The 23,353-nt window shown below is 42.6% G+C and overlaps 1 protein-coding gene and 1 long non-coding RNA gene across 2 annotated transcripts; one reads left to right on the top strand and one right to left on the bottom strand.

Annotated features, from left to right (window-relative positions):
- Positions 1–501: 501 nt before the first annotated feature.
- LOC119855284 (secretory immunoglobulin A-binding protein EsiB-like) lies at positions 502–16,672 on the bottom strand. Its single transcript, XM_038401045.2, has 5 exons — positions 16,151–16,672; positions 5,746–5,887; positions 5,522–5,567; positions 3,803–3,889; positions 502–2,552 (listed from the first exon to the last, which is right to left on the bottom strand). Exons 1-5 carry the CDS (start codon positions 16,271–16,273, stop codon positions 2,456–2,458), a joined length of 495 nt encoding a protein of 164 aa, XP_038256973.1. The 5' UTR covers positions 16,274–16,672; the 3' UTR covers positions 502–2,455.
- Positions 7,533–21,436, top strand: LOC122459952. The gene is made up of 4 exons (XR_006280944.1): positions 7,533–7,972; positions 11,863–11,865; positions 16,811–16,816; positions 21,425–21,436. It is a non-coding gene; the product is annotated as an uncharacterized LOC122459952 (long non-coding RNA).
- Positions 21,437–23,353: the final 1,917 nt, after the last annotated feature.

The raw sequence follows: 23,353 nt of genomic DNA, 5'->3' as shown, positions 1-23,353 counted from the left end.
ATAAACATGACAAAGATGGTTTTATATATAGAAATATGGACGCTGCCATACACATATCTTCAACTTCCTTATTCTTAGGGCAAAACATTTTACTTGGGCCCAGGACTAGGCATGAGATGGTATAAATGCTTGAGCCAAGGAACATGGAGGTGTGACGTTCCCCTCTGGTGTTATCTGGACCAGTGACCTGCTAGACCTCTCCAATCCTTGACTCTGGGAGCCAACCTTACCCTGCTCTTCTGTGAGAACCCCCACTCCTGCTCTGTTCATGCACAGACTCTGGCAGGTAAGCTGCTCCCAGCTACTTGCAAGCAAATGCCACTAGCCAGTATCGCCGGTCCCAGACACAACCCTAGGAACCTCTGTCTTGCAGTGTCCAGTTATGCCCGCTGGACGTTGCAAGCTTATAAAAGTTCATCAACTTAACAAATAAATTGATATGTACCAGGCTTGTTCTCCCAAGGGGAATATCTGACACGCTTCAAACCAAACGCACTGCTTCAGGTAGAATAAACAAACAAATTTATTAACTATAAAGATAGATTTTAAGTGATTATAAGTCAAAGCTTAACAAGTCAGATTTGGTCAAATGAAATAAAAGCAAAACGCATTCTAAGCTGATCTTAACACTTTCAATGCCCTTACAAACTTAGATGGTTCTCACCACAGGCTGGCTGCTCTTCAGCCAGGCTCTCCCCTCTGATCAGTGCTTCAGTCACTTGGCGGTGATGATGTCTGTAGATGGTGGTGTGAGAGAGAGAAAGCATGGCAAATGTTCAGAGTCGGGTCTCTCCAAGCAAGGTTGAGCAAATCCCCTGGTGTGGCCTCAGGCAGGTGAGTCACTGCATTGTAGCTCCCTTGCTGGACAATGGCTGTGATGGTTGTCGACATTCCGCCTGGTGGGGCACATCCACCATGGTGACTTTCCTTGCTGTTGCCTCTGGGGAGCTAATATCTAGCTGATTTCCCCAACTTATAGCATGTTTTAGTGACAACCACACTACACAATTCTTATAACTTCATATGCATTAATGATACACATAAATGGATAGAGAAATGACTTTCAGCAGATCATAGCCTTTCCCCTGATACTTTACAAGGCATGCTTAATATGTAAGAACACGATTATATGAAAATGAGGAATATAGGGATTACAGTACACTTCCCCCAAAGTATAGAATGTCACAGGACGATTGAACTCCTCAGCTAGAATCCTTTCCATCTTTGATTACAAGGTCGCAGTAGAAAAGCAGCTGACGGGGACTAAGACGTACCCTTTGTTCAGCCTTGTTTTCTCTTGCTTCTCCTTCTGCAACTCTTAGCCCTCAGGCTTGACAGTGCAGTTATCTAGTCCCCAACACTCTCAGAAAAAACAGTTACTTCATGTTCTGCAACAAATAACCTGAACGGTGATGACCAGAACAAAACAAAACAAACCAGAACAGACTGGCACATCCCATGGGGAAAATAAGTTTGATAGCAAAATGCCCTCTATCTTTGTTTAGAAACTGTACATTCTATTACAAGCAATTACTCCCTGTTTCATTAAACTGAAGGCACCTTGAAAATGAAGGCTGCTTCTGTTAAATTTAATTATTTTCCCCTGCCCTTTACATTACAAAGAGGTAGCTGTTAAGCAATGATGGCTACTAAATGAAGTTGCTATTATATTTCTATTAAACCATTATAATTTCTATTATAAACTGCATGGTAAAATATGCCATGTTTGTTTATTACCATATAGTTTAAGCTATGATCAGTTTACAATACATAAACACATAACAAAACACCTCTAACAACCAGCTCAGTCTCAAACCCTAAACCAATAGACAGATCTAACAATATCAGTAGATGAACATGCTACTTAACATCATTGCTACCTGAAAGTGATTTTGCAGTGAAGACAGACAGTAAGCTAACTTTCTCATTACAATCCATGTAGTCTAACAGAGGTTCTTTATCATTGGCATTTGTATGTCCATTGCTGATTTTCCCCCTCCACACCTTTCACCCTATCCAGACCCCTGCACTGTACAAATGTAGTGAGCTACAAACAAAAGGAAAGCTATTTATATGCTGATCACTTTTATTACCTTTCCCCATCCCCAGAGCTATATTGCTATTGTACTATGATAAAATTGAACAGCAACTTGTTGTAAGACTGTGGCATGAACAAATCTGTGCTGAGTGGTGATCAAGTTGGATTCAAGACGAAGTTCTGTCATGTTAAATCAAGATGACTGGATATAATGGTATTTCTTCCTGCATCATACAATACAAAATGCCATTCTTTCTAAGTACAGTGATCCAGTGCAAGACAAATGTAGTGTCCCATCTAAGGTTTCCAAAAGTAAATGACCAAAAATTGATCAAAGACAAAGAAGAAAAGATGTGCTACAGTACCCAAGTAAAAAGACTAGAAAGGTGAGAGTGCTGTCATCTCTTCTGGGGTCCATCAAGGAAGATTTCTGTTCCTGATGATGATGTCTAAAAGTTCCTGAGCTTCTTGGAGCCCATGACCTGCAGCCACACTGAGGAGATTTTCCACTTCCCTAAAGAATATACAGTCATTATCAAGAGAAGAAATTTTAAAAACAAAAGTACACAGATAGGAATGAATTAGCTCTCACTGCCTCTCTATATATTCAGGCTTTTATAACAGCACCCATCACTGTAACACTGAAGAACTTCCCAAGAGTTAATTCTCAACATCACAAAAGGACAATGCCCTAATTTCCTCCCTACTTCTCCCGAAGTCTTTGGAGCTATGCTTTGTTGTGCCTTCTAACTCAGGCGTTATAGCTGGGCTGAATGTGTATCACTGATGACTCTAAATACACTTTTCATACACCTGAGTACATAACTCCACCTACTCTAATGCAGTGTTGTTGAAAGAGAAACATGGGGAAGAGATTTATGACACAGCAGTTTCAGATCATATGGCTTTGTTCAAATCCATTTTTTTTTTCCAGTTTCAGGTCACTTGATTTTGCACTCCCCAAGATTTATTTTGAGTTTCAGGTTTGAATGAATCAAAAAAACTCCAAACCAAGAAACAAAAACTCAGTCAAATCTGCTGTGAAACTCATTAGTTGACTTAGATCTGAAACCTTCAGTTAACCTAGACTCAATCAAAACTGGACTCCTGTTCATACACAGTGAATGTACAAAACACCAAGCCAGGCAAGTTTTCTCTGGGTTACTGATCTCATTCTGAACATTTCATACAGCTTAAGTGCTCCCAAATCTTTGTTATATAAAGAAAACACTTCACACAAAGAGAGAGAGAGAGAGAGAGAGAGAGAGAGAAGCACAACATTTTCTCAAAGGGCTTCATCCAAAGCTCGTTGATGTCAAGGGGAGTCTTTCTATTGACTTTCAGTGGCTTTTGGATCAGGCCCAAAGAGAGTGCTTTGACACTAGAAGGACAATTCTGCCTATCTGAAAATTTGACTCTCATTTTTCTCCTCATTGGCCTTGTCTACACTAGTATTTTTTTTCTTAACTTTTTTTCTTAACTTTCTTAACTTAACTTTTCCACACTATAGTACCATCATCAGCACAGTTCTACTGGCAGCAGTATTAATGTAGACCGGCTATGGGCATTTTAACTGCCATATCATCTAATCCTGGTTTTAAAAAAGCAGCAGGTCTACACTAACTCTTCCAACTTTTCTGTTACTGGAGGTGCTGCATGACTCACAGTGCAATGGCGGGTAGTTTCAACAAAAATGCTAATGTAAACTCTCCTATTGATCGTGATATTGGAAGGAACTAGGATTCAGCAAAAGGAAAATGTTACCCTTTGTCAAATGACATGCTCATGTTCTTCAGCTTTCCCACAGCCAGGTTAAAGGAGGAATGGGGATGGCCCTGCTCTGCAGCTTCCCTGAAAGACAAGAAAAAGGAATATAAGAGGAAAGGGAAAAGAAGGAAACCCTGAGAGGATCCTCCGTGTGAATGAACTAACCCAGGAAAAGAGCAAACAATGAGAATGCATGAGTAAACTTACATTCTTAAGTGAGGTTCGTATTTAAAGTGAGACCCCAATTCAAGAAAGCACTTAAGCTTGTGTTTTTCCTCATTAGGGATGGCCTTACAAACACATTTAAGTGCTCTCCCAGATTAGGGCATCTGTTAGAAATAGGATTTTTCACCCTTTAAAGCACTGCTGCTGACAGTCTGTTTTCACCATCTTCTGTGTCCAAAAGTGAGTGAGTGTTTGCAGCAGGAATCAAAATTGGGTGTCTCAGTTCATTGGTGAAGTTACAGGGAGTAAAAATCAACATTTATCACCAGCTGTAGTTTCACTTGCTGTGGCAATTTCCACACTAAGGACCAAATTCTTCCTTCAGCTGTGTGCTCCACTCCTGTTAACTTCAAAGGGAGTAGTACATACAGATATGAGGGCAGAATTTGGTCTTAAGCATAGCTAATACTTCAAATGCCATAGTAAAGGCAGCTGCTGCAGCAGAGTGTATGTTGATATTTTTATGGTACCTACTACTTACTCTTTTTGGATTAGTTTGGGTGTTGCTCTAATGAAAACACATGTAATTGTTCCTAGACGTGCAGATACCACCACAGACTACTTATAATTCCTGAAGGTGTGTATCTGTTCACTGCAGGTTTGCTGCCTACATAACCATCTTCAGAAGTAGGTAGGGAACTATGGATCTGATTCAAAGACCACTGATGTCAATACTACAATGGACTTAGGTGTATATATAAAGTCTGATCCAATCTGCAGGTTCAACAAGCAGTTATTGCAGTCTGTGGCCTGAAAACTGTCTCCCAAAGTTACTGTTTCACTTTCCATTAACTGGGCTACTCTTCCATCCATTCTACAGTTCCCATGGCCCTATCTGTGCTAGCAGAACAACGGAGCTCAAAGTAAAATGTTTAAAACCTTGTGTTTGAGATGGCTCTAAGCAAAATCTCCTCTGAACCATTTTAATACTGTCTGATCATGGCATAAACATCTTTTGTAGAGGGACAGTTACCTCACTCTCACAGCAGAAAGCTTTCATCACCAATAAATTAACGGGGGGTGGGGGGAATTGTATGCTGCTGATGTCCCTAAATGCTCCTGAGCCTGTACATTTTTTTTCCTCCACTGCTGGCCTGCTCTTCTAGTGTCCTGTGTCTTGTCCATCACAGCAGGAGCAGCACTCAGAGGCCTCTAGAATCTCTCTTTGTAGGTACTTATATGGCCCCCATCACCTTAGTATTTGAGCACCTGCTGTGTTTTTTAAAAATAGAAATAACAGATGGGGGAAATCAGACAGAGGTGAAGCGTCTTGCCCAAAGTCACAGAGGGAGTCAGTGTCCAAGTTAGACTATATTGCTGTCTCATAAATTAGAGCAATTTGGAAACAAACTACAGTACCAGGAAAAAAAATAGTTTGCTTTTCTTCCCTAATCCACTCCTGCAGAAAATCTTCTAAAGACACCTGTGGACCTTCACCCTGGGGACCAGTGTGGGAGGTTGCCACTTCAGTAATCTTTGACTCCATCTCACCTGAACCAATGCATGGCCATCTCCTCATTCTTTTCTACACCAGCTCCTGGATGTGAGACAAAGACATGGCAAAGAAATGAAGAGAATTTCAGTTAAAATGTACAATATGGGGGCCAACATCTGTCCACAAGGTAACGTATTGTGTAATACATTCACAAGTTCTCTATTTGTACACACACACATATTCTGAAGCCGAGTTACTCGCAGACTTGGAGAAATGTTACCTTGAAGATATCTCTGCCCCACAATGTGTTGGGCATTGGGGTACCCCAGGTGAGCATACATATGAGCCACGTGGAAATGGAAGTTCTCATAGCACAGTAAGATGTAAAGCAGAAGGAGAACGGGGACAATCATAGCCAGCAACTGTAAAGGATAAGGAAAGAGTCATGATAGAGGAAGACATTAAAACGGGAGCTATTACAGCAAATATTTCATTGAAAGCATCTTAGTGTGCTGCTTTCCAAATAGCAAAGCTAGGGAAGCTTCACGCAATAGCGGAAAATGTAATTTAGCCTTGTGCAATGGATACAGAACCTGATCCAACATCCATTAGAGCCTACAGAATGACTCCATAGACTGCAAGTGATACTGGACCAGGCCCCTACCTTGTCTATACAGTGTGTGGCAATGTGCACTAGAGGGGTGTGATTTCTAAAGTGCACCAAAGCATTGCCCACTAAGCAGCCCATGTAGATGCTGATGGTGGGCACTAGAAGTTCCCTAATGAATGTTCACATAGTGTTTTTGTGCACTAAGGAATGTTTAGTGCATGCCAGTTAGTGGACAACATACTGATGCACGTTAGAAATCACACCTCTCTAGCGCGCTTTGCTGTGATGTGTAGACAGGATTGGCCTGGAGTCTCCAGGAATCTGCACAGATCTCCAGCTGACTACTGAAAGCAATCCAGAAGATTTTAATAGGATATTTTTTAAAAATGACATTACATCATGTTGGGGGGAAAAAAATCTCCCGGAATAGCTTCAGTCAGAGTTGGCAACCCTATGTGTAGACAAGTAACTTTTGGCTCTGCTATAGCAAATTAAAATAATTCCATTGTCTAATGGTTCTTTTGTGAGATGAATTCATTAGTTGGCAGCAGATCGGGGTGAGCAATTCATTAAGAAGGTTTGTGAGAATGACTATTTGTCTCCAGGTGGATGGGTTCACAGCCATGTCAGTTGCGTCACAGGTAACTGTGTTTACTCTGTATGGGTCTGACAGCACTCTTTATAAACTTTGTGATGAAAGGATTTATAGTTTCACATGCTACAGTGGGCAAACTTTTGAAACTCTTTAATTTGGCAGTGGAGTAACACTGGGTCGATTCTCTTTTCAACTACACTGCTTAAATAAGGAGTAACTTTGCTTATATTAGTGGAGTTACACCAGTGTAAAGCAGATATCAAATCAGAGTCAGGCCTGTTATTTGTTAGTGCCAAATAAAAAGCTTCAAAAACAGGCTCACCAGTAGTTTGTGATAATAGGGATTTACAGATGAAAACTCAAGTTTGCACTGATGGTGCAAGAACCATGCCCCCCAAAAAAGGAATGGGGTTTGTAAGCAGACTGTGGCCCCAAAGCGGTGTGGGGCACAAACATATCCACTGAGAGGCATTTGCCCTACACAGACATAACCTGGACTTATAAAGGGACTTGATGAAGCAGCAAGGTCTGTAAATTTAATTAACGGTGTCAGCTCTGTTGATGTTAGCATGCTTTCAATGGTATGTGATGTCATGGGTGCTGATCACTGTCATGAATTGTACCATGAAGAAGACCTCTTTCTTTTAGAAGAGTGATAGCTGCAAATATTTAACAAATTGCTAAATATGTTTGCAGGTTGATATAAACGATGTTTGTAGCTGAGCCGTAGTTGACACTGTGACCGGGGTCTCTGTGATGGCCAGCTGAGGTCATTCTGTACGGGGAGACTTTGGCAAACCAGTAAAGTGCCTGAAACCACTATGGCTTATTGCTAAAAGCAGCCAAGTCAGCAGGCTGTAAATTGGCCATTCAGCACTCTCAGTTTGACCAAGGCAGGAGTGGGGGGAGTTTTGGGTGCCACAGACAGGGCAGCTTGACCCCCCGTCCTTCCTGATAAGAATTCTGTTGAAGTGGCTGATGCATGCATTTTCGAAGAACAGGATGTGCCCCATGAATGTTTATTGGGGCCTCAAGGCTAAAAACTCTGGAACAACCCACACCTGGTTAATCGATAATCAGAAGAAACCTCTTGCTTGACTATTGAAACTGCTTACTTAACAAGTTTTCTTTAAGGGACATGTCATTCTATAACTAATGTATAAATAAGGGGGAAAAGTTTGAAGTAGTTGGACTCTTTTTGGACTCTCCCTCTGGATACATCGTGCAGTCCCCACTGGCAGACGGAAGATTTGGCCACTGGAAGCCTGCCGCTGTGCCACTCGAGAGCCACACTCAGTTTTGGTAATTATCAAGGGTTGGAGGTGTATTACTAACCTTTTGCGGACATGTGTTAGTGCTTGAGACTAAGTAAAGTTTAGCTTTAAGTGAAAGCACTCTTGTGTTGTTCTGTCTGTGCCAGCCATCTATTGGTCGGACAGCCGTGTCTCCCCTGATTTATTTCCTGACACTACCTTGCACAGAGTAAAAGTTACCAAGAGCTTTGGGTTGAAAGAACCCCAGGTAACAACTCAGTTAGGGTGAACTGCAAAGAATGAGGCAGACAAACTTCAAAGCTGGCGGATAATTCAATACTTAGATTTACCAAGCTAGTATAAAACAGCTTCTTAATTACTTCCCTGGTTATTCAGAAGTCAATAACACTGGTCCCTTAAAAGTACCCAGCCTCAGGCCTCCATCCAGGTACCCAAGTCAAATATGATGAAGATTTCTGAAAATCTTATTTCATCATATAAAATAAAAGGTTCTACCAATCCCAAAGGATCAGACACATTACCTCCCAGGTTAATGAATATTCCAGATCTTACCCAAATACACCATACAGCCAATTCTTATTAACTAAATGTTAACTACAATGTATTAAAAAAGAAAAGAGAGAGAGTATGGTTAAAAGATCGATATACATACAGACATGAGTTTAATTCTTGAGGTTCAGATACATAGCAGAGACGGTGAGCTTTGTAGTTGCAAAGAGTTTTTAGAATTTAATTCATAGATTATAGTCCAATGTCCAATATCGTATTCAGAGCGTACCAGCATAACTGGGATCTCATCTTGTGATTCAAACTTCCCCTGATGAAGCTTAAGCAGATCTGAGATGATCAGGACCCAAGGATCTTTTATACAATTTCATGTCTTCTTTGACAAGTTGGAGTCCCTCTGGGAACTAAAGGTAATTAGGATGACTTCGAAGGAAGTCCATCACCGGTACTTAGCTATATGATTTAACATAAGGCAATTGGCTTATTCCTCCACCATTCACAGGTGATTTGCTATACATTTCAAAGAGAGATGAATACAGAGATACCCTGCATTTACAATTCATGTAAATGCTAGGATGTTCTTTGGATCTCTGAATTACCAGAATACAGTACAGACAGGGACCTTTGATTACATTGTTGACTATTACCCATATATATGTAAATATGCAAAAACACAAACATTACCTCCCAAGATGTCTAATAGGGCTGAATTTGAGTCATTCATCCTGCAAGATGTTTAACCCTTTCTGGCCATGCAACATAGACACCTTGTACATAACTTTGTTCTTTTATAAGAATATTTCAAATTCCGCAATATTGATACTTTTGACTACCAATAGAATTAGTGATGATCTAAAGATAAAGTCATAAGATCAGTTCTTCACTGTAATTAATGCTTAGCTGTTTATATGGCATTTTTCATCTACAAGACAAAGCACTTTGCAAAGGGGGTAATTGTTATCCCATTTCATACATGGTGTGACAGGGCAAGGCCAGATGGCTATAGAAAAATAGTGGTAGATAGATATATTAGCTCCAGGCTAAACAAATCCCTGGTACCAGGATAAGTGAAATGGCAGCTGCTACAGGTCAATTAAGACACTTGAGGCCAATTAAGAACTTTCCAGAAGGCAGGGAGAAGGCTAGGTTGATTGGGACACCTGAAGCCAATTAGGGGCTGGCTGAAATTAGTTAAAAGCCTTCCAGTTACTCAGGTGGGTATTCTAGGGGAATGTCAGGAGCTGTGGGAGGAAGTTGTGCTGTTGGAGAGGCTGAGTAGTACACACCATATCAGGCACAAGGAAGGAGGCCCTGAGGTAAGGGTGAAGTGGAGCTTGAGAAAGTAAGGGCTGCTGTGGGGGAAATAGCCCAGGGAATTGTACATGTCATGTATCTAAAAGGTCAGCTACCATAGCTGATACTATTAGGGTCCCTGGGCTGGAGCCCGGAATAGAGGGTGGGCCCGGGCTCCCCCCTCACACCTTTGCCCCCTGATTAATCACTGAGACTGGGAGACAACAGAGACTATTCAAGGAAGGATAATTTCTCCTCACTTCCCTCGCTGGCTTATGATGAAAATGGCTCAGTAGACTGTGACCCTTGTCTCTAGAGAGGGAAGGGTTACGTGGAGGGTCACAGCGAGCCTCTGAGGCTAGCGAAATCCACCAGGAAAAGCAGGACCCACGGAGGCAAGGACAGAGCTTTGTCACAATGGGGAAACACAGCCCTGGAGAGATGAAGTAACTTGGCCAAGGTCGTGCAGCACAGCCAGGAATAGAATTTAAGGTATCCTGTCTCTTAGTCTAGGGGCCTATCCACAGGACTCCTAAAATATTTATTTATTCTTGTTTGTATTTTGCAAATGATATTTTACTAAGTATTTGCTATAAAATACATTGGTGTTTGTAATGTATTATTCTCAAAGGATTATGGGTTGTAGATGTAAGGGATTATTGGATTGGAATCTCAGCTAGTCATTGCATCCAGTTGTGGGGTCACTGGTAGGCAAGATTGACAGAAATTAATCTTCTTTAAATTACAGAAGAAACCTCTTAACTAGTATTTAGAATAGTGTTTAGATTCAACAGTGATAGGAAGATTGGATAGAGAGAGAGTGGCAGAAGCAACCAGGATCATCTGTGCCATATTCACTAGGCGAGAGACCAGGTTGCAGTGGCACTTTACAGCATATTGTAGAGATGGACTGTAATTGCAAAGATTAGGTCTAAATCCAAACCTCCTCAAAGTTCAAGAGCACTCGGACTCATTGTTCAGGTTCAGCCCATTGTAGACACAGATCTATCCTGTGATATTCAGATCATGATCTGCATCTTAATTGTCCTGAAAGATTCAGGATGAGGGAGCTTTGGACCCAGAGTTCTTGGGTTAAATCTTTGGTGCTGAGCAGCCATAATTCTTAGTAAAGCCAGCTGATGCTCAGTATCAATGTCTCCCAAAATGTGGCTCCTGATTCAGGCCCATCTCTAACTGGGTCATATTAAAGCTGAGAATCAAATTAGCCACAGGCAAGTGATGACGGAGCAAACATCTCCCAGTATTCAGATGTCTGGCTGACAAATTTAGGAACATAGGATTTGCTGCCCTGGATTAGACCACCAGTCCAACTAGTATGGTATCCTCTTCAGGCAGTGACCAATGCTTCAGAAAAAAGTTCTCCAAGAACCTTGTAACATACCTAGACATTCCAGCCAATTGCAGAGGCACAAATAATGCATGGGTAAATCTGTGGTGATACCATGGCAATTTTTTTAAGACGACATCCTAGATTGATCCTGTTTATTGCTGAACATCTTTCCAAGGAGAGGAGATGATGGACCACTCTTTGGGAAAGATCATGCAGAATAATCATTCTGCAGATTGCAGGGCTGAGGGCAAGAAATCATTGTTACTATGTTTCATCAAGTTTTCTTTGATGATTTTAGGACTGTCCTCCAGAAAAGTCACTGAAAGAAGGTGGCAGTAGTTAATGTTTTACTCTTACAGACTTTTCTTGCATGCAGCACATATTAAAGAATGCATCTTGAGACTTGTAGGAGGAAACAGTCACTTGAAAACCTCCTCCTTCAAACTCTCTGGAGGAACATAGCAACTTACACACAAATAATCACCATGGCAAATGCTCAGATAAGGCCAGCAATTGATGGTAAAGCAAGCTTGTAAGCTTCCTTGCATAAGACACTTGGGAGGGGACTCAAGAAGTCTGAAGGAATGTCCCACAAGTGACCTCAGTTGAATGGTCCTACAAAACTCCAAATCCAGATGTGTGCAACTCATCTGGCAGCATAAGAGTGAGATATTGAGAGACATTGCCAAGTTTTTCACCACTTTCTAATGACGCTGCTTATTTGTACTCCCGGGCGTGGATAGATAGATTTCTCTATGTTGAAGTAGATGGTTAGCTGTTTTTTTTGTTCTTTTCCGGATGGGAAATGACAGGCTAGCTCAGACCTTTTCATCAGCCTTTTGTGCAGGTCACCAATGAGCTAGCTTATCAGCAGGTTTGCAGGTGGCTGCTGCTAATTTATATAAAGCAAACAGGAAGAAAGCTCTATATTTTACAGAGAATTCAAAGATCTAGCAGGCTGCCTCACCTTAGAAAGGGCCAATTCAACCTTTTAAACAAAACCATGATAGTTCATTGTGCTGCATACAGTTGTTAAAGATAACCACTAACAGGGGAGAGTCATCATCCTGTCCCAAGAAGCAGTTGGCACTGCAGAGGAGCAGTTATAAAATGGAACCTTGCTTTTAACAGAAACAAGGAGTGGGATGAGATCCCCTCATCTCCCCTCAGATTCAGTTGATAATACCCACAACTGGCACAAACTGTTAGCCCTGCTGAAACATGTATTTGTGAAGTCAGAGTTGGGACTCAGATAACACTTAGATGAAACAGGTGAAGAAAACAAGAAGTTATTTAATGCCAGCTGCCCTTGATACTAAAAGCTTCTATGGGAGAAAGCAAGGGAATACAGTTATATTGGCCCTAGAGTCAGGAAATGTGCAAGGCCTATTTGTACCCTCCTAAATGCCAGGGGGACAAGGATCGGTGGCTCCAAAATACTTCCTTGTCTTTCTGTTGAACAATCTGTTGCTCATTTCCCTGTATTTTTCCCTCTGGTATTTTTATTTTATTTACATTTATTTCCAGATGTGTCTAGGTACCAGATTCTGCTCTCCTTTATACCACTCTCAATTCACAGCAACTCCATTGAGAGTTTACTCCTGATTCAGATCCATGTAGCCTGTGAGCAGAAACTGGCTACAGCTGTGTTATGTGCAACTAAACAATCTTTTTTTTACCAATACACAACTATTAAATTGAGAGGAAACTCAGCACCAACTAGTTTGTTCAGCACTGAAACAGAAAGAACCACAATCATAGAAACATAGGACTGGAAGGGACCTCGAAAGGTCATGTAGTCCAGTCCCCTGCCCTCATGGCAGGATTAAGTATTATCTAGACCATCCCTGACAGGTGTTTGTCTAACCTGCTCTTAAAAAATCTCCAATGACGGAGATTCTGCAACCTCCCTAGGCCATTTATTCCAGTGTTTAACCATCCTGACAGTTTGGAACTTTTTCCTAATGTCCAACCTAAACTTCCCTTGCTGCAATTTAAGCCCATTGCTTCTTGTCCTATCCTTAGAGGTTAAGAACAAGTCTTCTCCCTCCTCCTTGTAACAACCTTTTATGTAGTTTAAAACTGTTATGTTCCCTCTCAGTCTTCTCTTTTCCAGACTAAACAAACCCAATTTTTTCCACTCTTTTCTCATAGGTCAAGTTTTCTAGACCTTTAATCATTTTTGTTGCTCTTCTCTGGACTTTCTCCTCATCTTTCCTGAAATTTGGCACCCAGAACAGGACACAATACTCTAGTTGAGGCCTAATCAGCATGGAGTATAGTGGAAGAATTACTTCTCATGTCTTGCTTACAACACTCCTGTGAATACAACCAAGAATCATGTAGGCTCCCCCCCCCACAGTGTAACACTGTTGACTCATATTTAGCTTGTGGTACACTATGACCCCCGGACCCCTTTCCGCAGTACTCCTTCCTAGGCAGTCATCTCCCATTTTGTATGTTTGGAACTGATTATTCCTTCCTAAATGGAGTACTTTGCATTTGTCCTTATTGAATCTCATCCTCTTTATTGCAGACCATTTCTCCAGTTTGTCTAGATCATTTTGAATTTTAACCCTATCCTCCAAAGCACTTGCAACCCCTTCCAGCTGGGTATCATTGCAAACATTATAAGTGTACTCTCTATGCCATTATCTAAATCACTGATGAAGATATTGAATAGAACCGGACTCAGAACCGATCCCTGTGGGACCCCACTTTATGTGCCCTTCCAGCATGACTGTGAACCACTGATAACTACTCTCGGGGAATGGTTTTCCAACCAGTTTTCCAACCAGTACCCACCTTATAGTAGCTCCATCTAGGTTGTATTTCCTTCATTTGTTTATGAGAAGGTCATGGAAGACAGCATTAAAAGCTTTACTAAAGTCAAGATATACCACATCTACCACTTCCCAGGTACCCTGTCAAAGAAAGCTATCAGGTTGGTTTGACATGATTTGTTCTTGACAAATCCATGCTGACTGTTACTTATCACCTTACTATCTTCTAGATTTTTGCAAACTGATTGCTTAATTATTTGCTCCATTATCTTTCCAGGTACAGAAGTTAAGCTGACTGGTCTGTAATTCCCCGGGTTGTCCCTTTTTATAGATTGGCACTATATTTTCCCTTTTCCAGTCTTCTGGAATCTCTCCCATCTTCCATGACTTTTCAAAGATAATTGCTAATGGCTCAGATATCTCCTCAGTCAGCTCTTTGAGTATTCTAGGATGCATTTCATCAAGCCCTGGTGACTTTAAGACATCTAATTTGTCTAAGTAATTTTAACTTCTTGTTTTCCTATTTTAGCCTTTGATCGTACCTCATTTTCACTGGCATTAACTATGTTAGACATCCAGTCACCACCAACCTTCTTTGTGAAAACCAAAACAAAGAAGTCATTAAGCACCTCTGCCATTTCCACACTTCGTTATTATTTCCCTCCCCCCCACACACACATTAACGTCCTACTCTGTCCTTGGTCTTCCTCTTGCTCGTAATATACTTGTAAAATGTTTTCTTGTTACCTTTTATGTCTCGAGCTAGTTTGATCTTGTTTTGTGCCTTGGCCTTTCTAATTTTGCCTTACATACTTGTGTTAATTGTTTATATTCATCCTTTGTCATTTGACCTAGTTGCCACTTTTTGTAGGATTCTTTTTTGATCTTTTAGATCATTAAAGAGCTCCTGGTTAAGCCAGCGGATGTCTCTTGCCATACTTCCTGCCTTTCCTACGCAGTGGGATAGTTTGCTCTTGTGCCCTTAATAATGGCTCTTTGAAAAACTGCCAACTGTCTTCAGTTGTTTTTCCCCCGAGACTTGCTTCCCATTGGATCTTATCTACTAACTCCCCGAGTTTGCTAAAGTCTGTCTTCTTGAAATCCATTGTCCTTATTTTGCTGTTCTCTTACTGTTCCTTAGAATCATGAACTCTATCATTTCATGGTCACTTTCACCCAAGCTGCCTTCCACTTTCAAATTCTCAACCACTTCCTCCCTATTTGTCAAAATCAAATCTAGAACAGCCTCTCCCCTGGTAGCTTTCTCCACCTTCTGAAATAAAAAATTGTCTCCAATTCATTCCAATGCAATATGATACAGTGGCAGCAGCTGCTCCCACAGTAGGGTAGCATACATGAAAAGTCCAGGCTGTGGTCCCCAATTTAGAGGCTCCCTCCTAACTTGAAACCTGGAATCTAGTTCTCCAAGGATACTGCCTTAATTTGCTATTTGAGTGAGGGAAGTGGTTGGTCTTTCCTTAACCTCTGCCATCTGGACTACTTGTCTCTGACTCTCATACCACGCCACTTCTACAGAACTTTTTCAGTCATTGCAGCAGTGCTTCAGCCATCTCTCTGCATCTCAACTCTGTCGTAGCATAAGGTTATTTCACATAAATTGCACCCGGAGCCAAGAGCCAAAGTTCAAAGGGTGCATAAACAGCCTTTGCCATGCTCCAGTAAATTCTTAAAGAAGACTGTTGTATGTTAGCAAACTTCTCCGCTACTTTATTTATATTGTCTTAACTATCACTGAGAGCTCCAGTACACTGTTTACACAAACAGAAGTGGCCTAGGGCACTTTATATATGACTTCAGAGATGTCACAATCCAGTATCTGTGATGTCATAATGCTGAGAAAGAATGTACATGAAAAAAGATAGGATTCAAATTTGATAAAGATTGTATTAGAAGCTCTGTAAAGTCCTGATCCTAGGAGGCACTAAGTGCCTCATGTGATATCCACAGTGCCCTCACTTCCCACCTCTCAAGGTGCTCCGCTCATTGCAGGAGTTGACCCTATATCAGATCTGACTATAAGGGATTTTACTGTTCATGCACAACAGCAATGAAAAGAGTTTGCTGATACAAATGCAGATACAGTACAACATAACGGAAACAAATGGGGGCATTTTGTAAACTGCCATTTCAATAGCATTTGCACAGACTCAAATCTGTTGAGAATTTATCTGACTGGAACATAGTACATCATCTGATTCCCAGGTGATGACAATCCTACCACCCATCCCACGTTCTGGGGCTGCGCACTCACCTCCCATTTATTCCACTTGGAATGAGTTGGTTTCTTAGTCCTCTGGGAAAGGATCATCCCTCCTGTCTCAGCACCACCTGCCTGGGTCCTTCCTTTCTGTTTCCGTTGTACCGTGGGTTTCATGTTCCTCCACGTCTCTCTCTCAAACCTGCGTCGAACAATCTTGCTTTAATTAAGCATGATCTGCTCCCATCTTCAATCCCTACCCAATACCAATTCTCCTCTATTTCTGGTTATATTCTATTGTTCTCTCTCCTGATTTATCTATTTATACTCTATTGTTCTCTCTCCTGGTACAGATCACCCAGCTGCCTCACTGTGATAAGGAAAATGGATATATATCCCTCACCAGTGATACAAAGAAACAGACTGAACAGTGTGCATTTAACCATCTCAGTGCCAAAGGTCCCCAATTTCCCTCAGAATTCTCCCTGATAATGCAAGCCTGTCAATCAGAACAAGTAAGTCTTGGTATCTGGCAAACTTGATAAAGAAAATAAAAAGCTTAAATACAATACAGCAACACAATTAGGTTTTCTCCACTGCTTATTGTGCAAGAGCATATTAAATGATTCACAATGTATGGCGCTGCAATATCCAAATAAAAATGTTTAGTATCATTATTATGTAATAGTGTCTAGAGGCCCTAATCAGGCTTAGCAACCTGTTGTGCTGAGTGCAATTCAAAACAATATAAAGACACTGGCCTTATCCCGAGGATCCAGTATGTCATACAAGTAGTACCTGCAGATGAGAAAGGTCAGAGAGAGCTATAGGTCATATGAAAAAATAACAGGCTAAGGGATAGAAATTTTTTATTAGTGAGGGAGTTGGAAGTCAGAGGCCAAAATCCATGAGCAGTTCTTCAAGAACTAACTGTTTTTATATAATGGATAAAGAGACGCATAACATTCTTAACACCATCTGGGGACTTGCAATAGTGGTAAGGCTCTCTTTTCATTTCTAACAGAAGTTGTGTTTTACTGTGGAATAACTAAAACATATTAGCTATCCTGCTGTAAAATCCTAGCAGAGATAAGGCACTGTAGTTTTAGTGTGAGGTAAACTAGGTGAGGCCAACCATGGGCAGGGGTATAATGCCGACTTTGCCTGGCTACTTTGTAGTAAAAACAACAGGCACCTTGTCTCTGCTAGGATTTTACAGTGCGATAACTATCAAGAGTTAGTTACGTCACCGTAAATGAAAAAACAAAACAAAACACTTCACTTAGGCAGTGAAGACAGCCTAAAACTCCTACAGAAATAAGGGTTGCATATTTCACATTTTGGGTACCTATTTTCATTTCTTAAATTATGCTGCCACCAAGTGGCCAATTCATTTTGTTCATTTCAAGAACAGTGGAATTTCAGGAGCTTCTCCCACACTTTTTGACAAAATTGGTTCTTGCCTCTAAAAGTGTGTAAAGATGTTGATACTAGTATTTGAAACTGATTATGCTATTTTTAAGGATTTAACAACAAAATTGTATCCTATTTCCTTAATAATCTGAATGTTATTACTATAGCCACTTGTAGAGATATACACTAACTATTTATATTCTGATGCTTAGCCTACGTTAGTGAAATAAATATTCTCATTGTTATATAGAACATACCTTGGTGTTTGTAGTCCTTTCTTATAGGTGGCTAAATTAAGTGTACATAATATTTATTTAATGTTTTAATATCTGATGTGTAATTTATGTTGGTACCAGTTCTACACTTTTCTTAGACCAGCTGTGATCTTGATTTTGTAAATGTCGTCCTAGGTGGAGGGGAAAGACAGGTATTAAGTAACTCAGGATATTGGCACTAGAAACAAATGGCAGGTGTAAGAGATTTACATATTCAAACAACTCTTGAGCAGCTTCTTAGGGTATGTCTACACTACGAAATTAGGTCGAATTTATAGAAGTCTGTTTTGTAGAAAGCGTTTTTATACAGTCGAGTGTGTGTGTCCCCACACAAATGCTCTACGTGCATGTAGTCGGCGGACTGTGTCCACAGTACCGAGGCAACTGTTGACTTCCGGAGCTTTGCACTGTGGGTAGCTATCCCACGGATCCCGCAGTCTCCACCGCCCATTTGAATTCTGGGTAGAAATCCCAGTGCCTGATGGGGCTAAAACATTGTCGCGGGGGGTTCTGGGTACATATCGTCAGGCCCCCGTTCCCTCCCTTCCTCTGTAAAAGCAAGGGCAGACAATCGTTTTGCGCCTTTTTTCTTGAGTTATCTGTGCAGACGCCATACCACGGCAAGCATGGAGCCCGCTCAGCTAACCGTCACCGTATGTCTCCTGGGTGCTGGCAGATGTGGTACTGCATTGCTACACAGCAGCAGTTTATTGCCTTTTGGCAGCAGACAGTGCAGTATGCCTGGCAGCCGTCATCGACGTAGTCCTGGGTGCTCTTTTAACCGGGTGCCTGGGCAAACATGGGAGTGACTGAGCCAGGTCATTTCCCTTGTTTTGTCTCATGGCGATTGAGTCCTACCAGCAGTGCACTGTCTTTTAATCTGCAGCTAGCAGAAGACGATGGCCAGTAGTCATACTGCACCATCTTCTACCGAGCACCCAGGAGGTGACAATGGCTAGCAGTCGTACTGCACGGTCTGCTGCCAGCATGATGTATAAAGATAGATGAAGTGGCTCAAAACAAGAAATAGACCAGATTTGTTTTGTATTCATTTTCTCCTCCCTCTGTGAAATCAATGGCCTGCTAAACCCAGTTTTGAGTTCTATCCTTGAGGTGAAAAGAAAAGGAGTACTTGTGGCACCTTAGAGACTAACAAATTTATTAGAGCATAAGCTTTCGTGAGCTACAGCTCACTTCATCGGAAGCATTTGGTGGAAAAAACGAGGAGAGATTTATATATACACACACACAGAGAACATGAAACAATGGGTTTATCATACACACTGTAAGGAGAGTGATCGCTTAAGATAAGCCATCACCAGCAGCAGGGGGGGAAAGGAGGAAAACCTTTCATGGTGACAAGCAAGGTAGGTTAATTCCAGCAGTTAACAAGAATATCAGAGGAACAGTGGGGGGTGGGGTGGGGGGGAGAAATACCATGGGGAAATACTTTTACTTTGTGTAATGACTCATCCATTCCCAGTCTCTATTCAAGCCTAAATTAATTGTATCCAGTTTGCAAATTAATTCCAATTCAGCAGTCTCTCGTTGGAGTCTGTTTTTGAAGCTTTTTTGTTGAAGGATAGCCACTCTTAGGTCTGTGATCGAGTGACCAGAGAGATTGAAGTGTTCTCCAACTGGTTTTTGAATGTTATAATTCTTGACGTCTGATTTGTGTCCATTCATTCTTTTATGTAGAGACTGTCCGGTTTGGCCAATGTACATGGCAGAGGGGCATTGCTGGCACATGATGGCATATATCACATTGGTAGATGCGCAGGTGAACGAGCCTCTGATAGTGTGGCTGATGTGATTAGGCCCTATGATAGTATCCCCTGAATAGATATGTGGACAGAGTTGGCAACGGGCTTTGTTGCAAGGATAGGTTCCTGGGTTAGTGGTTCTGTTGTGTGGTGTGTGGTTGCTGGTGAGTATTTGCTTCAGATTGGGGGGCTGTCTGTAAGCAAGGACTGGCCTGTCTCCCAAGATCTGTGAGAGTGATGGGTCGTCCTTCAGGATAGGTTGTAGATCCTTGATGATGCGTTGGAGAGGTTTTAGTTGGGGGCTGAAGGTGATGGCTAGTGGCGTTCTGTTATTTTCTTTGTTTGGCCTGTCCTGTAGTAGGTGACTTCTGGGTACTCTTCTGGCTCTGTCAATCCGTTTTTCACTTCAGCAGGTGGGTATTGTAGTTGTAGGAATGCATGATAGAGATCTTGTAGATGTTTGTCTCTGTCTGAGGGGTTGGAGCAAATGCGGTTATATCGTGGCGCTTGGCTGTAGACAATGGATCGAGTGGTATGATCTGGATGAAAGCTAGAGGCATGTAGGTAGGAATAGCGGTCAGTAGGTTTCCGATATAGGGTGGTGTTTATGTGACCATCGCTTATTAGCACCGTAGTGTCCAGGAAGTGGATCCTTGAGGTGGCCATTCAGTTTCTCACAAAGCCACCCCCTTTGTTGATTTTAATTCCCTGTAAGCCAACCCTGTAAGCCATGTCATCAGTTGTCCCTCCCTCCATCAGGGCAACAGCAGACAATCGTTCCGTGCCTTTTTTCTGTGCAGACGTCATACCACGGCAAGCATGGAGCCCGCTCAGATCGCTTTGGCAATTAGGAGCATATTAAACACCACACGCATTATCCAGCAGTATATGCAGCACCAGAACCTGGCAAAGCGAAACTGGGTGAGTAGGCGACGTCAGCGCGGTGACGAGAGTGATGAGAACATGGACACAGACTTCTCTCAAAGCACGGGCCCCGCCAATGTGGGCATCATGGTGTTAATGGGGCAGGTTCATGCGGTGGAACGCTGATTCTGGGCTCGGGAAACAAGCACAGACTGGTGGGACTGAATAGTGTTGCAGGTCTGGGACAATTCCCAGTGGCTGTGAAACTTTCGCATGCATAAGGGCACTTTCATGGAACTTTGTGACTTGTTTCCTCTGCCCTGAGGCGCAAGAATACCAAGATGAGAGCAGCCCTCACAGTTGAGAAGCGAGTGGCAATAGCCCTCTGGAAACTTGCAACGCCAGACAGCTATCGGTCAGTCGGGAATCAATTTGGAGTGGGCAAATCTACTGTGGGGGCTGTTGTGATGCAAGTAGCCAACGCAATCAAAGATCTGCCGATATCAAGGGTAGTGACCCTGGGAAATGTGCAGGTCATAGTGGATGGCTTTGCTGCAATGGGATTCCCTAACTGTGGTGGGCCATAGATGGAACCCATATTCCTATCTTGGCACCGGAGCACCAAGACAGCGAGTACATAAACAGTAAGGGGTACTTTTCAATAGTGCTGCAAGCACTGGTGGATCACAAGGGACGTTTCACCAACATCAATGTGGGATGGCCGGGAAAGGTACATGACGCTCGCATCTTCAGGAACTCTGATCTGTTTCAAAAGCTGCAGGAAGGGACTTTCTTCCCAGACCAGAAAATAACTGTTGGGGATGTTGAAATGCCTATAGTTATCCTTGGAGACCCAGCCTACCCCTTAATGCCATGGCTCATGAAGCCATACACACACAGGCAGCCTGGAGAGTAGTCAGGAGCTGTTCAACTACAGGCTAAGCAAGTGCAGAATGGTGGTAGAATGTGCATTTGGATGTTTAAAAGTGCGCTGGTGCAGTTTACTGACTCAGTTAGATCTCAGCGAAACCAATATTCCCACTGTAATTACTGCTTGCTGTGAGCTCTACAATATCTGTGAGAGTAAGGGGGAGATGTTTATGGCAGAGTGGGAGATTAAGGCAAATCACCTGGCTGCTGGTTATACACATCCAGACACCAGGGCGGTTAGAAGAGCACAGGAGGGTGTGGTGCGCATCAGAGAAGCTTTGAAAACCAGTTTCATGACTGGCCAGGCTACGGTGTGAAAGTTCTGTTTTTCTCCTTGATGAAACTCCCCACCCCTTGGTTCACTCTACTTCCCTGTAAGCTAACCACCCTCCCCAGCTCCCTTTGATCACCGCTTGCAGAGGCAATAAAGTCATTGTTGCTTCACATTCATGCATTCTTTATTAATTCATCACACAAATAGGGGGATAATTACCAAGGTAGCCCAGGAGAGGTGGTGGAGGAGGGAAGGACAAGGCCACACAGCACTTTAAAAGTTTAAAACTTATTGAATGCAAGCCTTCTGTTACTTGGGCAATACTCTGGGGTGGAGTGGCTGAGTGGCCGGAGGCCCCCACCACCACGTTCTTGAGCGTCTGGGTGAAGAGGCTATGGAACTTGGGGAGGAGGGTGGTTGGTTACAAAGAGGCTGTAGTGGTGGTCTGTGCTCCTGCTGCCTTTCCTGCAGCTCAACCATACGCTGCAGCATATTAGTTTGATCCTCCAGCAGCCTCAGCATTGAATCCTGCCTCCTCTCATCATGCTGCCGCCACCTTTCAGCTTCAGCCCTCTCTTCAGCCCGCCACTTACTCTCTTCAGCCCACCACCTCTCCTCCCGGTCATTTTGAGCTTTCCTGCACTCTGACATTGTCTGCCTCCATGCATTCGTCTGTGCTCTGTCAGTGTGGGAGGACAGCATGAGCTCAGAGAACATTTCATTGTGAGTGCGTTTTTTTTGCCTTCTAATCTTCGCTAGCCTCTGAGAAGGAGAAGATCCGGTGATCCTTGAAACACATACAGCTGGTGGAGAAAAAAAAAGGGACAGTGGTATTTGAAAAGACATTTTATAGAACAATGGGTACACTCTTTCACGGTAAACCTTGCTGTTAACATAGCACATGTGCTTTCGTTACAAGGTCGCATTTTGCCTCCCCCCACCGCGTGGCTAACAGCGGGGAACATTTCTGTTCAGCCACAGGCAAACAGCCCAGCAGGAATGGGCACCTCTGAATGTCCCCTTAAGAAAAGCACCCTATTTCAACCAGGTGACCATGAATGATATCACTCTCCTGAGGATAATACAGAGAGATAAAGAATGGATGTTGTTTGAACGCCAGCAAACATACACTGCAATGGTTTGTTCTACAGTGATTCCCGAGTATGTGCTACTGGCCTGGAGTGATAAAGTGTCCTACTATGGTGGATGGAATAAGGCTGCCCTCCCCAGAAACAGTTTGCAAAGGCTTTGGAAGTATATCCAGGAGAGCCACGAATGCCAGGGCAAATTAATCATTAAACGTGCTTGCTTTTAAATCTTGTATAGTTTTTTAAAAAGGTACACTCACCAGAGGTCCCTTCTCTGCCTGGTGGGTCCAGGAGGCAGCCTTGGGTGGGTTCAGGGGTACTGGCTCCAGGTCCAGGGTGAGAAACAGTTCCTGGCTGTCGGGAAAACGGTTTCTCCGCTTGTTTGCTGTGAGCTATCTACAATCTCCTCATCATCGTCTTCCTCGTCCCCAAAACCTGCTTCCGTGTTGCCTCCATCTCCACTGAAGGAGTCAAACCACATGGCTGGGGTAGTGGTGGCTGAACCCCCTAAAATGGCATGCAGCTCATCATAGAAGCGGCATGTTTGGGGCTCTGACCCGGAGCAGCCATTTGCCTCTCTGGTTTTCTGGTAGGCTTGCCTCAGCTCCTTAATTTCACGCGGCACTGCTTCTGGTCCCTGTTATGGCCTC

The sequence above is a fragment of the Dermochelys coriacea genome, chromosome 4, assembly GCF_009764565.3.
Source record: "Dermochelys coriacea isolate rDerCor1 chromosome 4, rDerCor1.pri.v4, whole genome shotgun sequence".
Classification (NCBI taxonomy): domain Eukaryota; kingdom Metazoa; phylum Chordata; order Testudines; family Dermochelyidae; genus Dermochelys; species Dermochelys coriacea.
Note: the sequence above shows the minus strand (reverse complement) of the source record. Positions and strands in the feature narration are given on the sequence as shown.